This window comes from Sciurus carolinensis, chromosome 4 (assembly GCF_902686445.1).
Source record: "Sciurus carolinensis chromosome 4, mSciCar1.2, whole genome shotgun sequence".
Taxonomy (NCBI): domain Eukaryota; kingdom Metazoa; phylum Chordata; class Mammalia; order Rodentia; family Sciuridae; genus Sciurus; species Sciurus carolinensis.
Window position 1 is genome coordinate 77,734,990 of NC_062216.1, and position 17,439 is coordinate 77,752,428.

A 17,439-nucleotide genomic window follows, 5' to 3' on the forward strand; every position below is an offset into this window, starting at 1 on the left:
TGTGGAAAACCAACTAAAGATGGTCTTCAGTGATGCCCCAGGTACTGACTATATTTTATTCAATAATTCAGTAAATTTCTCTTTAAATTCCCCAGTTCTCTCATTTCTACTCAAGTGTTTCCCATTTTTAAATTTTGACTTTACTATCTCTCAAACTTTTCCCCAGATGTGTCCTTGTTATGTTGCTCCCTTCCTCAACCTTATAAGTGAAAGTACCCTCCAGTTTCACAAGAGCACGTGTTCCCTCTACCTTGTCAAGGTTTTTGACTCTCTTATTCTTCTATTGGTTGGCAAGCCCTCTAAGCTCTCCCTTTCTTTTTCTCTCCTTTCCTTTAATCTCCTCCTTTCCTCTTCCCTTCTCCCTACCTTTTTCCTCCTGTTCTCCCTCTTCCTTCCCCTTTTTTCTCCTCCTGCTATTTCTCTTAATATAATTTCATTTAATGAGACTACTTAACGGTAGATATACCAGGCTTAGGTCATACACAAGCCAATTTATTACTTCTATCTAAATTCCTTCTTTTTGTTTCAGAAATTAATGGAGATCAGCTGGCAACTATAAACTTTTCAGGAGTGTAAACGTCTTGGCATTTCTCTAACTTCAAAAAAGCAATAAACTGGGCACAGCGGCACCTACTATAATCTCAGTGGTTTGGGAGGCTGAGGCAGGAGGATCTCAAGTTCAAAGCCAATCTCAGCAACTCAGTGAGGCTCTAAACACCTTAATGAGACCCTGTCTCAAAATAAATAAATACATAAATAAGAAAATAAACACATTAAATTTAAAAAGGGACTGAGGATGTAGCTCAGCAGTGAACTGTCCCTGGGTTCAATCCCTGGTCCCCAAAGCAAAACAAACAAACAAAAAAACAAAACAAAACAAAAAAACAACAAAACCCAAGCAAACAAGCAAATGAAAAAAACCACAAAAACACCAATAAAGTCATCAGCATTAATGCCTTGGCTCTTGTTTTCTTTCTTTCTAGGGTCATGGATCTCCATCAAGGGATAAAAGTATGCAGAGAAATACAGGGTTCTGATTGGACCCCAACTCATCTGTATATTGGAGGTCTATGAAAAGCTCAGATTTTTAATAATTTAACAAGGACTTAAGCACCACCAGTGTTTGAAAGCAAAGACTTTATTCTTGAAACCAGTAACTAGATTACCAACCTACACATCATTTTCTCAGTTCAAACAGAAATTTACTTTGTGTATTTCCTTAATCTCTGCCAGTATTTCAAAGCATATGTGCCATTTTGGTATATTTCTGTTTAGCTGGGATTCAAGAAAGCCTCCAGGAGAAGCTAAGGTACAGGCAAGGAACAGATTCTTCCCACAGCACTCAGAAAGAAGCAGCTCTTTTTATACCTGTCTTTGAATTTCTAGTATCCAGAACTACAAAAAAAAAAAAAAATTCTGTTGTTTAAGCCCCCACATTCCGTCCCTCCAGTTTATGGTATTTTGTTATAGAAGCCCTAGGGAAGATATACTATGAGAAAATTCACTTACCAGATGCGTGTGTGTGTATGTGTGTGTGTGTCTGTGTTTGTGAATAAGCATAGACAAATAACATTTACTCCATTCTACCTCCCAAGCTTCTGAGTGGAGATCAATGGAAAAAGACATCACAGGCATGTATCTCTTAGTTGCTGGCCTCAATTCCTAGTTAAGCTAAGGGTTGTGCTTAACCTAGAAGTTCTATGTTTTATTAAGTGTCAAAATATCATTCTATCAATGGGGAGTACACCTGTGAATGCAGTTAGTCTAAGAAGATGGATTTAAAATCAGATGAGGATAAAAATGAAGGCTTCTGTTAAAATAATATACTTTTTAAAAAATATTAATTTTAACATTAAAGTATTACAAAATAATAATCCTTTGATATGCTCAGTGATATTTAAAAGTGTATGGTGACTTTAGGCCATTCCTTTTGAGTTTAGAGGTGGTAGAACATATCCATAGAGAAAGGTGACTAAGTGACTGCTCAGCATTTTCTAGTCTCTGGTCTTTCTGTTGTTTGGATTGAGTACATTCTGTAGATTTGTATTTGGGTTCACTATTTCTGTCCTGCCATCTTTACTACTGAGCCCTTTCAGCAAGAGTTTTGGTAATGTGTATTCCAGTTCTATAATTTCCATTTGATTAATTTTAATAACTCCTATTGATTTTCTGAGATTTTTCCATTTGTTTTAATGGATATGTAATAATTGAGGCTTTTTTATGACCTTCCCTTTAAAAGCCTTGTCAGATCATTCCAACATCTGATTCATTCGAATATTGGTATTGGTTGGTTGTCTTTTTCTGATATTTGCTGCGATGGATGATAAGAATTTCAAGATAAGGGGCATAGATCTATGAAAATAACCATATCTACCTCACCCCACCCCAATAGAAAGAAGAGTAGAACTAGCTTACACTTTTGGAAAGATCTTTAATGTCTGACTAAGTAAAGGACCACTGAATTCTATCTATGCTGCTGCATTTGATCTTTTATTGATGCATGATTGAAAAGTATTGTTTCACTGAGTTATGTGTATTTTCTGTTGACATATTTCAGCATACCATATCAAAAAATCACATTTGTAATATCACTTTTAATCTCTATCATTTGAAAACTCTTCTACTATTGGCAAGCTTTCAAGCTCATTGTAGTGGATGCAACATTTCTGAACTTCTTTTTATTTGAAAGCACAAATTTACTGCAAGAATTGCAGACAGTTTTCAGTTGAAACTTTCAGGTTCACTTTTCTTTTTCAAGAAAATGTGTGCTAAGTGCCCAAATAAATCTGGGGATTTAAATAAAGTAAACTAAAAATGAAGGCTTGAATGGCCATTTCCATAAAGGTGGAAGTAGTTTTCTTTTTGTCCTAGTATTAATGAAGATTTTACAGGTTAAGGTAACATAAACAGAAATTAAACAAGCTCAATTCTATTTATGTGTACATTCACTGTGATGTGTAATTCTGAATCAGATTTAGAAGTATTTTTTTGCCTCAGAAGAGGAGTTAATCCTTGTTTTTCTGTTTTTCTCTATACCCTGATGGACTTTTCCATCCAGCTTCTGAAATAATATGAGCACTCTATGGGTAGACTGAGTAATATTCAGAATGCAAAATACATGAAGATATATAAACCTAAGGGTAGAAGTGTTTGAAAACTTATTGGTAAGGATGAAAGAGAAAGAAACTTTGTTTTTATCTTCACTTAAATCTTACTGTATTACTCAGTGATTCTAAACCACTAAAAACACTGTGATAATGCATAGAGTTTGTTAGCTAAGGTTTCAGTATGCTTTCCTCTACTCTCCAATTTCTGTGGACAAGATCCTATGTCATGCCATGTGCATAGAGGTGCACATTTGTATCTCAGGAAGTCAAGATGCTGAGGCAGGAGGATTACAAATTCAAAGCCAGCCTCAGCAACTTAGCAAGGCACTAAGCAACTTCTTGAAATCCTGCTTCAAAATAAATTAAAAACAACAATAACAACAACAAAACAGCTGGGAATGTGGTTCGCTGATTAAGGACCCCTGTGTTAAATCTCTGGTAACAAAAATAAACAAACAAATAAATAAATCCTTTGTCACTTCTTTTTTTTTTTTTTTTTTTTTAACAACTGATAATCAATTTATTAAAACAGTTGATTTAGGCATCTGCAATGGTGACTTCAACCTCCACTCCTGGCTCAATACTGATGGAAGTAATCTGTTTAACAATCTCAGAAGGGCTGTGCAAATCAATGAGTCGTTTGTGGATTCTCATCTGGAAACGATCCCATGTCTTGGAGCCTTCACCACAAGGTGTTTTTCTTGTAGTGATTCTCAAAGTCTTAGTAGGCATGCGAACAGGTCCTTTCACTTTGAGATTCTTCTCCTTTGCGCCTCTGATCAAGTCAGCACACGCTTTTTCGAGCGATTTCACATTGCGGCTGGTGAGGGTGATTCTAATTCGACGAATCGCCACCTCTGGTTCCACGGGTGTCTTTCCGGTGTCTTTAAATGCCATGGCTGCGGTGCGGCTTCCTGACCGACTTGTTCCTCAGCTAGAGAGAACAGCGGTGAGTCAGGAGCAAAAGCGGGCGGCACAGGGCTCCACTGCACCCTTAACCCCGTCGCTCTCAAAAAGAAGCCCTTTGTCACTTCTTGATGAGACCTTTCTTTATCTCTTCTGCTAAGGGCTTTCAGAGTATCTTCTTTTGCCTCCTTCTGATAGTAATCATGACAATGTCCACGCATCACCATTCATTAGATTCTGAGCTCCTAAGTATAGTAAAAATGCTACATTCTCCTTTGCATCTCCATTGCTGAGAATAGGGTTCTGCCAGAGGGATTATTTAAAAAGCATGCATTCCCAACAAAGGAAACAATTAGAAAACTATAGAATGCAAGAAGAATGGGGAACATAAAGAATGCAAGAAAATCTTTGCTAGCTACTTTGTTTGACAGATGATTAATATCCAGAATATATAAAGAACTCAAAAAACTTTACACCAAAAAAACAAATAACCCAATTAAAAAATGAGCAAATGAATTAAACAGACACCTCTCAAATGAAAAAATACAAATGGCCAACAAATTTAAGAAAAATGTTTAACATCTTCAGCAATTAAAGAAATGTAAATCAAGCTACACTGAAATTTCATCTCACACCAGTCAGAATGGCAGTCATCACGAATATAAATAATAATTAATATAGGAGAGGATATGGAGAAAAAGAACACTTATACAGTGTTGGTGGAACTGTAAATTAATTCAACCACTGTGGAAATCAGTATGGAACCACCATATGACCCAGCTCTACCACTCTTTGGTTATTTATCCTAAAGAATTAAAGTCATCATTCTGTAGTAATACAAGCATACCCATGTTTACAGCAGCTCAGTTCACAAGAGCCAAGCTATGGAACCAACCTAGGTATCCATCAATGGATGAATGGGTTAAGAAAATATTGCATACATACATACATAATGAAGTTTTATTCAGCTATAAAGAAAAATGAAATTATGTCCTTTGCAGAAAAATGACATAATGGATCTTAGGAACTTGGGAACATTGTGTTAAGTGAAAACAGCCAGTCAGAGGTCAAGGGTTGAATGTTTTCTATCATATATGGGAACTAGATAAGAAAATGGCAAAGAGAGGTGTGTAGGGATCATTTCATCAGTATCAAAGGGAGATCAGTAGAGGAAAGGAACCAAGGGGTGAGAGGTGGAGAGGAAGGGGGGAAGTGCTGGGGAGTATGATATTGGCCAAATTATATTGTACTGTTACATGTAACAACAAATCCCATCATTATGTACAACTATAATGCAGGAGTAAAAACATGCAGAAAGTGAGGGAGGAAAAGTGTGCAATCCTTGAATGTGTGTCACATTTTATCTGTATGACACTCAGACATTCAATGTGGGTACAGGTATCTGTTAAGTAAGCAAGGGTCAAACATAAAGAAAGGAAACAAATTGCATTGTCTGAATCTCCTTCACTACACTCTCATGGAGAAGACCTGAGAAGTCTACCCCAATTACCAGGAGTGAGAGAATCAGTATAAATATGCCTTTCAACTTTTCACCTTTGCATGATTTCTCAGAACTGATATAACCTCAGAAGAGAAACCATGAACCCTGGTTATGTCACCTTCATCAAAGAGAGAAAAATTATGTACAGTAAGTATACACTGCCACTGGTCTCACCTTAGTCCCTCTTGCCTGGCCACTGTTCACAGAGAAATAGAATGATGAGTTGCTGCACCCACAGTGGAGGTGGCTGGCCACATTTCCAGGGTTCCCAATACAGGAATATCAGAGCTGGAGCTCCAACATTTCCATTAGTCCTCAGAGTTCTTTTGTTGTTATGCCTAGTAAATTCACATAAACTAGGCCTTTGCTGTGGTCAGGGGCAGGGACTGGTGTTCTTTTGGGCAATATTTAAAGGAATATAAGCTACAGGCTATGCATCTAATTTTCTATTATTTCTTTAACTTACAAGGCACTTAACAAACCTTATTAATTTTTTTCAATTTCATTGATCTATATATTTTCTATTATCCTCAGAAAAGAAAAATGAACATCAGAATGTAGCATATAATTACTTTTGATTGTAAACAAATCTATTTATGAGAATATTTAATGTCTGTGTAAATGTTTTCTTTTCTGTACACAAAGTTCAAAGCTACTTTAGACTGTTTATTAACTGAAAAGGTCTCTCTACAATATATTTTCCATACACAAATGCTTTGTTTTTGATCGAATATTCCAAACAGATCTTACAAATGAATTAGATACAGTCCAAATATTTCCCTGGTTTAAAGAGATGGCTTGAATTGAATCATTATTTCTTTGACAGTTTCAACATCTTGATATTTAAGATTTGATTGAAGGTCTGATCTTATCGTAGTATATTGATAATGATTATTTGGTACAGTCCATGTTGCTAAATGCAAACATATACAAGTCTTTTGTGGAAAAATTCTTTTCAATAAGCAATCAATAGGTTCTTCATTGTGCAGAGAATTTCTACATAAATGTTCTCTCTGTTGCTTCTGCAGTGTATTTCATTCATTGGTCTATGATCCTAAAATAATGTTAGCATTGATGCTAATCAGTATCAATTACTGTTATATGCATATAATTCCACAGAATTTACTGAGAATTGTGACCTCATTGAGACTTTTCCAAAGATGAAGCTTAGCTAGATGATCTGAGAAGAATCATGACACTGACTGCTTTTCATAAGGACACAAACACAGCAGGATGCATTTACAGTTGTTTTGAATTAGTTATACATGTGCCCTGGAGAAATGATTTAGAGCTAGCAATAAAAATCCCCACTCCTTTCATGGCTGATGTTAGGATATTTATTATAATTTGTTCTAAAACATGTTTAAAGAATCAACTCTGAACAGAGAGAGGTATAGAGACAAAGTCTTCTACATGAGATTTCCTAAGTAACATTCATAAGTATGCTAAGTAAATTTTAAGAGTACTTAAGCACATAAAGCCAAATTAATGCACGAACTGAAGACAATTAAGAAACCTCTTATAATTGTTTGTCCTGGAGAATTATAGCTTCTCGTCAGATGTGTTTGTTAAAATTGTCTTCTTTTTAGAATATACTTCACTTTCCAAAACACCTTTATGAATGCTTGTCTTAATTTATTGTTCCCCAGGATCAGGATAAATGAATGGCCTGAGGGATTGATTAGAGCAATCAACTCACCAAATATCACAGCTAATTCAGTCTCTGGCATAAAGTAGCTGGAGGTGGCGATAAGAAAGGCCAAATGGTAGGCAATGAAGAGGAGGAGGAAGGAGATGACTGCTTTCATGGCTCCCAAGTGTGCTTCTGAGCTGGGATCTCTGTGCCCTGAGGTATTGAGCTGCATCTGCCTGGTGTGTCTCCACAGGGAGAGGATCAAGAGGAGAAATGCGATTAGGGACACAGAAAAGGGAAACAGTGTTACCAGGTTGAGATATATCTTGGTAGAGGCATATGTGGTCTTCTTTATTCTGCATTTCACAGTTAGGTTTCTTTTCCACTTTGCCTTCACACAGTGTCTGAAATCATCATTCAAATTCTTAGTGACGGGGAGACTAATAAACACAGAGAAGGCCAAGCACCCCAGTAGAGTCTTGAGAATCACCCTGTCAATTCTCCACTTCATCCAGAGGAAAAGCGGGTGGAAGAAGTTCGCTATCTTGAAGAAATAGAAAGTGCTAAGACAGGTGGCAAACCAGACACTTAAGTGGTTGGTTAGGGTCCAGAAGAAGTCAATGATTCTCATTTGTTCACCAGTGGTGTAGACATCTGGATACAGCACCAAAATCAAACAATCTAATAATATTATAAATAATAGACAAATTCTGGACATAGCCAGACTTGTGAGGATTAAATCAATGGAGGCAATCTTCCTATTCTTGACCTGGTTCGTGAAGGTTACCAAGGCAATGAAAGCATTCCCCAAGATCCCCACTGAAAACTCTCCAGCTGCTATGAGTAACAAAAAGCTCTCCTCTGTACACAGCATGCTCGGATGGAGAAAGACCTAGTTACTTTCTAGCTGACCCGTAGCAGTTTGGTATCTATACCTGCTTCTTGGATTTTGTTCTAATTTTCTTTAACTCTTCTATTGTGGTCTTGCGATGAGAAATGGAGACTGGAGTTCTCTTCATTAAATCCTAATTAGTCTTGATGAATGCTGTGTTTGACCATCCTTAGCCTGGCTGCTGTGTGTCCATTTATCTTCTCAGCAGCTTATTCTTCTCCACATGTAGTTAATTTAGGCTGAGTTAGTGTTTGCTAAGATGCAAATTGAGCCAATACCCTTTCCTAGTCCTGTGCTGTCTTTCTGAAGCTATGTTACATGAATTTTGGTTTCTTTAATCTTTGATGCATCCTGGTACCCTCAGGAGGGTTGCCAGATTTAGGAAGTAAACATACAGGGTACCCAGTGAGACTTGAGTTTTAGATAATAAATGATGAGCAATTTTAGTGTATGTGCCAAGCTGCATAATATCAGAACTTTCAGGACGTCCTGAAACTAAATAAAATTGGTGTGTATTATATTATATCTGTCCAACCTAAACCTCAAGACTTTGGCTAGCAATTAGAAAAGTGACAAAAACTGAAATTTGTGGAAATATCTTTGCCTGTTGAATGATTATACTGGTTATTAATAAAGAATCCCATGTTTGGACCCACAATGAGAATGATATATTTTCAGGAAATATAAGAGATGAGCACTAAATGTAGATTACTTGGCCCCTCCAGTTTTTAAGCTTATTTTCTTGGTTGTCCAGGTGAGAAATACATGGCACAGTATCATCATAGTTCTGTAAGTGACCCATATCGATCAGAGTTCATGATGCTAGATATAATGAGGTAAAGGAGTTATGATAAACATGAATATTGACTGTATTTAAATTTTTTCTTTTCATTTGATGTGTTCTCAATGTAAAGTTAGCAGGTGTTGGATATGTCCATTACCTTGATAGTTCTGATATCATGGTTATTATTAGCATATGTTCAAACTCATCAAATTGTATACACTAAATACATGCAGTTTTTCATATATATCATTTGTACCTCAATAAAACTGTTAAAAAACAAAGTGTCTTCAAGGGCTACTGTATATATGAGAAGGAAGAATAAAATCCTGCATTTTATTTTCCTCTCTACTCTCCTCCATACCTAAATTGCTTCTAAGTTTCTAGACACGTACCCCTTCTAGCAGGAGGATGAATATTAAGTAAACCTCTTCTCTACAGACTAAATCCTGTTTTGAAATAGTTTCTCTAATTTAGAGTTACTGAAGAACACTTTGTAAAGCTTCTGTGAAATAGTTCTTGGGCATTTACAGCTTTCTGGAATTGTATGCCTTCTCTGATCTTCCTTAAAGGAGAAACCTTCATTCCTGAAATGCCCCCTTGATCTGGGGGTGAATTGCATGATGATGTAGCTATGCTCATAGGTGACTGCTTTCTTTTATCTTAGAAATAATTCCTGTCCAGGCACATAATTTCTACTCCATAGTTATCCTGGTCAATAGGCATTCAGACTAACTATAATAATATCTTCACTCAAATAACTTTTTAATTTTTCATTAATTTTATTGACATATTATAACTATATATAACAGTGTCAGCTGAATATATTTTGGAATAATTTTAATATTTTCTTTTTTTGTGCACATAAGCAAAGATTATTTATATGCCAGTTTCACACAGCATAAAAGTTAGGTCAGGGTATAATCAACAGTATTTTAGAGTGAATTTTACACAAAGGTAAGCAAAGCATTTAAAATTTAGCTAATTCATATTTTTAGTTGTAATACAAGCAAAGGAGTGGATGGAAGTATACCAGGGTTAGACAGAAAATGCTGAGAGTAATTGCAAAAATGCAGAAGCAGATAAGGACAGATCTGACCTTGGGCATGTCAGGGCACTTCTCAACATCCTAGTGAGGAGGGTTTTGATCCTCACAGCAAAACCATGTTTTATTAGGATTCTCATTTTCCTACTTGTTTTTGTAAGTTTGCCCTATATGTGTCATGGACAGATATTGGTGTGTGTGTGTGTGTGTGTGTGTGTGTGTGTGTGTGTGCGTGTGTGACAGAAAGAGAGAGAGAGAGAGAGAGAGAGAGAGAGAGCAAGAGAGAATATATGTATACTCCATAGTATATGTTATTTTTTTTCCAATTTTTTTCCTTAAGTCATGAGTGAAAATTATTGCTGGTCTTATTTTTTTTTAAGGTAACTTGAACAGAATAACCTGACTGATATTAGTTATGTTCATTCTTTTATCCAGATTGTAAACAGTACTTAGGAGATGCTTTTGCATAGATTCTATTTCTAACCAGGTGCTGTCTGAGAAGCAGGTTCTTTATGAGGAAACTTGATTTTAAGGGCAATGAAGAGCAAGTGGTAGAATAAAATGCACCAGAAATTACTGACACAGAGATGGCCTAAAGCATCACTCAGGAAACTGCACCATAGACCAGGCAGGGGAGGTTTGAATTCCTAGTAAATCAGTTGAATGGGAGTGATCAGCAGAGGTGTGAGTGGAGCACAATTAAGGATGGGACTGAAAATGTGTGACAGAAAGAAAGGAGAAACTGGCAAGTGTAGCCCAGATGCAGTTTGCCTTGGTCGAAGTAAAACCTTAGAGAACTTAATGAGGCAACACATGCATAACATTTGTCTTGAGAAGACGAGAAGGGAGGCAGCAGCTCTGACATTCGTAGGGGAAAGGGAATATAAAGATGAGGAGGTCTGAACTGTACAAAGCAAAGGATGTGTTCTTTAGGTCCTGGTAATGCCAAAAGATACGCAGCCACAATAAATGGAAAAACTGGAAAATAATAAGAAAGGGCCTGTGTTTTTGTTGTTGTTTCCTTGCTGATTTTTGAGACAGGGTCTCTCTTGGTTGCCCAGGCTGGCTTCAAACTCCTGGCTCAAACGATCCTCCTGTGTCAACTTCCCACAAAAAAAATTGTATTTTTTTAAAATCAGATAATAAGGTTTCCTTTTTTTTAATTGAGAAAATAAGATTTTCTTTTTTTCCTTCTTTTTTATTTGTTCTAATTAGTTATACCTGACAGTAGAATGCATTTTGACACAAATGAAGTATAACTTGTCATTCATCTGGTTTTACATGATGTGGAGTTACACAGGTCATGTAATCACATATGGGCATAGGGCAATAATGTCCAACTCATTCTACTATCATTCCTAGCCTCGTGGCCCCACCACAATTTGATCAGTTTTGGCATGTAGGTAACAAGTGAAAACAATATAAAAAGCACTTCCATTACTTTTTTAAAATTTGAAATGATGCAGACTGTGTTTCCTGCATGATTTATTGCATTAGAAATCAATCACCTTATTATAGAATCCCACCCCCATATTAACTACTTCAAAATGAAATGACACACTTTTAAATATCTCAGAGGTCAAGGAATAAAGCACAAGAAGAATAAATGAAAAGTGCTTTGAACTGATTATAATAGGTAAAATATCAGGATTTCTGGGATGAAGCAGTACTCAGATGAACATTTATAGCTTAAAGTATTTGTATCTGAAAGAAGCTAGAATAACAATCAAATTAATTTCAAATTATTTAGTAGGAAGGAAAAAATAAGAGTAGGAACAGAAATACATAAATTAGAGAAGAATTAATACAGCTTTAGTTGATAAAATCAAATATGTCTAATCAAGAAAAAAGCAAGAACAGAAAAAATAATATCAATGGAAAGGGAGCTATCAAAATAGTCCTACACATGCTAAAATATATATTAAGGTAATATTACAATTGTATGTCAACATAGGTGATAGCTTACATAACATGGTCTATATTAGGGAAGCATCCATGTACTGCTGAGAAGAAAGTGTATTCAGTCATTGAGGGATGAAATATTCTGTATATGTCTGTTAAGTCTAAATTATTAATTATATTTTTCCTTTTATAGCTTCTTTCTTTAGTTTCTGTTTGGAGATCTATCCAGTGGACACAGAGGCAAGTTAAATCTTGAAATTCTTCTAGTTGTTAAGAGTTTCTACTTCATAACTGATTTTATATTAGAAGTTTTCTTATGGTTTTAGTTTGGGAGTAATCATTCAGTTAAAAATACAGTGTGGTTTATGCAAAGAAATAGTTGTATGACAATTAGATTTGTCTCCTCCTGAAGGTGGGGCCCAGTCAGGCACTGTGGCCTGTGGTGGCCTTGTATGTCCCTTCAGGATAAGTCACACCGTCCTGCATTTCCACGAGTTTAGTAACAGTGTCGATTCCAAGTCCCTGTTCTGCTGCCCTCTGAGAAGTTCCTGATGATGCTGATGTTCTTACAGACACAGAACAATCTTTGCTATAATTGTATAATTGTATAAAGTCATAAACGATCATAAATTATCTTTAAATTGAAAAAAACTTAACTTAAAAATAATTTGTACCCTGTATTATTGTGTTGTTGTCTGTTTGATTCTTGAGATTGAGAAGGGTATGTTTGATGTATGTAGATGCTCCATTGCTTGGAGCATAAATGTTTATGATTGTTATGCCTTATTGAGGTATCATTCCCTTAAGCACTATGAAATAGCCTTTTTTGTCCTAATTAACTTTGGCTTAAAGTCCACTTTATCTGATATGAGAATAGGAACCCCTCCTTTTTCATGCATTCAATGTGAGATATTTTTTTCCCACGCTTTCACCTTTAGTCTGTGTAGTCTTTGCCTATATGGTGAATCTCTTAGAGACAGCACATCGTTGGTTCTTGTTTTTAATCCAGTCTGCTAGTCTATGTCTTTTGATGGTGGGTTTAGGTCATTAATATTCAAGGTTATTATTGAGATATGATTTGTATCCCTGGTCATTTGTTTTCATTTCTAGTTTTTATTTTATTTAGTTTCTCCTTCCATTGCCTATTCCTACAGTGTAGATCCCCCCTTTTCTGAATTTCATTTTTTTTATCATTTCCTCCTCATGAAATATTTTGCTGAGAATATTCCTTAGTGCAGTCTTTCTAGTTGCAAATTCTTTCAACTTTAGTTTATCATGGAAGTTTTTTATTTCACCTTCAAATCTGGATATAGGATTCTTGGTTGGCAACCATTTTCTTTCCAAGTGTGGTATATATTATTTCACGACCTCCTAGCTTTGAGGTCCAGGTTGAGAAATCAGCAGAGATTCTAATTGTTTCCCCCTATATGTTCATGTGATATTTTTCTCTCACAGAATTTAAAATTCTATCCTTATTCGGTATGTTAGGCATTTTCATTATGATGTACCTTGCTGCAGGATTGCTGTAATTTTGTACATTGGGTCCTGTAAGCCTCTTGTATTTGATTTTCCATTTCATTCTTTAGGTTTGGGAAATTTTCTGATTTTATTTCAGTGAAAAGATTATGTATTCATATGGTTTGTTTCTCCATGGCTTCATTTATCCAAATATGTCTTATATTTGGTCTTTTCATGTTATTCCACAGTTCTTGGAAGTTCTGCTGGTGGTTTCTTAACATCTTCTCTGTGTGGTCAACTCTACTTTCAAGATTATATATTTTTTCTTTATTGCTTGAGATTCTGTCTTCTAAGTGATCTAGTCTATTGGTGTTGTTTTCTGTTGAATTTTTAATTCAATTTATGGTTTCCTTCCTTTCAGGGAATTCTGGTTTTTTTTTTTTTTTAGTGATATTTTGCTACCTCTATTTCCTCTCTTACATCATCCTTTACTTCTCAGATCAGTTGAACTATGTACATTCTAAACTCCCTCTCCAACATTTCATTCACTGTGATGTCAATGGATACTGTTATTGGAGTATCTTGGATTCTTTGGGGCAATTTGTTCCATTGCTTTTTATATTGTTTGTGTGTCTACCCATTTAACAGTATGGATCTGAGACAGGAGAGTTTCCACCCTATGGACTTATTGTGTCCCTGAAAGTTTCCAGTATCTCACTGTTTAGGGGAAGACAAATAATAACAACCAATGCGAACAGTACACAGCATTAAAGCAAATTGTTCCTACTATGACGTCGACAATGTTAATTATCATGATAAATAGAAATTATATGATCAGTTATTGCCTACAATAAAAACAGTAGTTTTGCAAAAAGGATTTATAGAATTTCAAATGGTGAAAAGCAAGAAAAGAAATAATATAAGATGTGATGATTATGAGGGAGGAGGACAGAAGAAGAAGTAAAAGCTAAAAGGAAGAGTGAAAGAGAACAATAGAGGTTGGTGTTAGCGAAGAAATGAGAGAATCAAGGTAAACAGGAGAAAAAATATATATGTAAAGTAAAAATTAAAAAATAAAAATAAAAATAAAAGAATACAAAATAAAATTAAAATATAGTAATCAAACATCACAGTTCACAAAAAAACTATTCCATGAAAAACAACTGGCTTCAAAAATGCTAGAAGTGAGAGAAAAACAAACATGAATATGCATAAATGTACCATTAAAGTCACAACAGAGGAAAATAATTAAAATAAAATCTTGATAAAGAGTTAATCTTTCCATAGGAGTTGAGAAGACTCTCGGCTTCTCTTCTCAGCAGTGTTAGGTGGGGAGGTCTGCAGCTTGATGCTCCTCTTCTGGATTGCTGGAGTGAGACAGGCAAGTCCATAGGCAGGATTCCTGGAGGCAGGGTTTAGGCTTAGGTGGGCCAGGGTTCTAAGCCAATTGGTCTGGAGATTTTAAATCAGCGACCCTCCAGCACCCAGCACTTGCTAGTCCATGCTGGAAGACTGTACCTCAGGGATCTCCCCTGGAATCCCACTCATGGGGTGGGGGAACCCAATTCCTTTGCCCCTATGTTACCTTCAGACCTCACGTTTCTTGGGTTCAGTTTCCAAGCAATCTCTCCTGCCCCAGTCCTTCCAGGTCCTGGCCAGAGGCACTCCCAGCATGTCCTGCAAGCAGTGGATTGGAGGCTGATGGGTGGAGCCTGGTGGCTTTCCACAACCAGTTGTCCCCTATGTAAACCTTTCTCCACATTCTAGTGTCTCCTGGTCACTTGGGTATACCCTGTGTCATGCAGTGTGTGTTTACTGGGGCTGTACTTCAGGCCAAATTCAGGCGTGTGAGGAATCTGCCCCTTCAGCTGATGGCCCCATGCCGTGTCTGCAGAATGGTTCCTTCCTTGGTCCTTGGTGGGCCACCTGAAGAGATGGCTGCTTCTTTTCCTTGCACACAGATAATGGGCAGCATGTCTTTCAGGTTTGCCAGGCAAAGTCCTTGATCTCTAAATGCTGCATACCAGACATGCCTCTGGCCTTCCTGAAATGCAGTTCCTTTCTTTTCCTTTCCCTCCACTATGGTCATAGAAGGACTGGTCTGCCAGAGTGGCCAGCCTGGCTGTGGCATTGGCTGTGCTTCTGGGGATTTCTTCTTTATTATATCACATTCAACCACCTGAGTCGCTGATCTGCTTTGGATGTCCAGTTTTAAATTCCAATACAGTCTCTCCACTCTGTTTTGTTCACCCACCTTGCTGAGAAGTTGCCTCTTTTCTTGGTTTCACTCCATAGAGCAGCCAGGAACACCACCTCCTCTATTCCACCATAAGATCTGCTGCTAACATTCATTTATAAATCTAAAATGTCTCATAATGCAGGCTATCTACATGTCAGCATCTGAAAGTGGGCTGCCTCAGTTTATTATTTCCAAAAATTAAAATAACTGAGTGTCCTGATGGATAGAGAATTGCTACAGTCTCTCCAACCATCATAGCTAACTTTTGTTCTGTTATAAGATAGCTATAGCTTACTAAAAGAAAAAATACACAGTAAATAAAAAAGAAGAAGAGAAATGAAGTTATAATTTTCATGGCTTTCACATGAGCCTGTGTGTTGGGGTCTCTACCACCTTTAGAATTCAGTTTCATTTGATTAATATGTCTCCTCAGGGATACTATTAAGATGAAAAATGAGATTAGTGAAAAAATAAATGGTACCATAGCAAACAGGCTAAATATAGTCATTGGCTCAAAGTATTGAATTTTACTCACATGGAACATTTCAGTGATGTTTTTTGAATCTTTGATAAGATTATGAAACCTATAACCATAACTCACTATTGGTGCTAGTATAATGCCAACGAAAAAGGAGATGGCAAAGCATCCCAGCAGGATCCAGTGAACCACTCTATCAGTTCTCCACTTCAGCCAGAGAAAAAATGGGTGGGAGAAATTGGCTATCTTGAGACAATAGAAGACATTCAGACAGGTGGCAAACCACATGCTTAAGTAGTTAAAGAATATCCAGAAGCTGCAAACAACTATTAGTATTTTAGGATTTTCAAACACATCTGGGTATAGTGTTATCAAAATCCCATGTAATACTATAGTAGCAATCAAACACATTCTTGAGATAGCTAAACTGGTGAGGACATAGTCAATTGAGGAGATCTTCTTCTTCTTAATCCAGTCAATCCAGTTGACTAGTCCAATGTATCCATTGCCCAACATTCCTATTATGAATTCTGCACTGATCACAATTGTAAAGATATCTTTGTTACTGAACATGTTTGTAGAGAGAACACCCTGATCTCTAAAATCACTGCAAATGGAATAATTTACAGATGATGAGTTAGAACATGATTAATAAATTCTTCAAAGCATGCCTTGTAATGTTTTCATCTGTCATTATTCTGACTTTGGTATTCTTCCTGGAGTTCCCAGATCTCACCTGAAATAGGATGATTTTTACATTCATGAAGACTAAACCAATTGACCATTCCAAAAAAATGTCTTGTGTAGTTTTCTGCAGCCTGGGAAGATTATAATTATTACCTTTAGTGAGTGATAACTGAAGCATTTAGTTGAAACTGCTCTCACACAAATTCAGAGACTTTATTTCGTGAATTTGCAGTAGACTTCTTGCAGTAGGTTCAGTAGGTTCTGTATATTTGAACTTGTCAGGTTAAATTTTCATGCAGAAGTCATTAAAAAGAACAAAACCCATAAGTGTTAACTAAGAATAAAAATGTGTAAATAAAGCTTCATTTTCAACATTATAAGTTATAAATTAACCACAATCGTGTCTACTCTGGAAATGGGATTTTGTTTCAAAAAATATTAGTATAGTTAGATCATATAGAAATAATAGAGGATAAATTTTGCCTTCATTTAGATGATCAATTAGTGAAGGTTATGACCCAAGTCTCATTATAAATGAAAAGTTGTTACTGTTCAGACAGTCATGTGGCAATAGTTACTAAGAATTTTCCCTGTGCAGTTGTTTATTAGAAGTAAAATCTGCCTGACACAGATTTGTTGTCTCTAGTTTTATTCGATGTGAGAAGTGCTCACAAAGATGATTCACTTCTTGAAACATTCTCTTTTGTATATTAATCATTGCCCTCTAAAATTAAGGAAATTTGCACTTTATTCTAGTTCCAGTACATTTCTTTTGATAAGACACACCATCTCATAGCACATGTTATAGTC

General features: G+C 36.2%; 3 protein-coding genes across 3 annotated transcripts; all 3 read right to left on the reverse strand.

Moving 5' to 3' along the window:
- Positions 1 to 3,609: 3,609 nt before the first annotated feature.
- On the reverse strand, positions 3,610 to 4,113 carry LOC124983388 (40S ribosomal protein S20-like). Its single transcript, XM_047550630.1, has one exon. It carries the CDS (start codon positions 4,002 to 4,004, stop codon positions 3,645 to 3,647), a length of 360 nt encoding a protein of 119 aa, XP_047406586.1. The 5' UTR covers positions 4,005 to 4,113; the 3' UTR covers positions 3,610 to 3,644.
- A 3,036-nt stretch (positions 4,114 to 7,149) lies between these two features.
- LOC124982785 (taste receptor type 2 member 7-like) lies at positions 7,150 to 8,021 on the reverse strand. Its single transcript, XM_047549705.1, is given in 2 exon segments — positions 7,150 to 7,185; positions 7,188 to 8,021. Coding segments are annotated over 2 exon segments (870 nt in total).
- A 7,597-nt stretch (positions 8,022 to 15,618) lies between these two features.
- On the reverse strand, positions 15,619 to 16,515 carry LOC124982786 (taste receptor type 2 member 8-like). Its single transcript, XM_047549706.1, has one exon. It carries the CDS (start codon positions 16,513 to 16,515, stop codon positions 15,619 to 15,621), a length of 897 nt encoding a protein of 298 aa, XP_047405662.1.
- Positions 16,516 to 17,439: the final 924 nt, after the last annotated feature.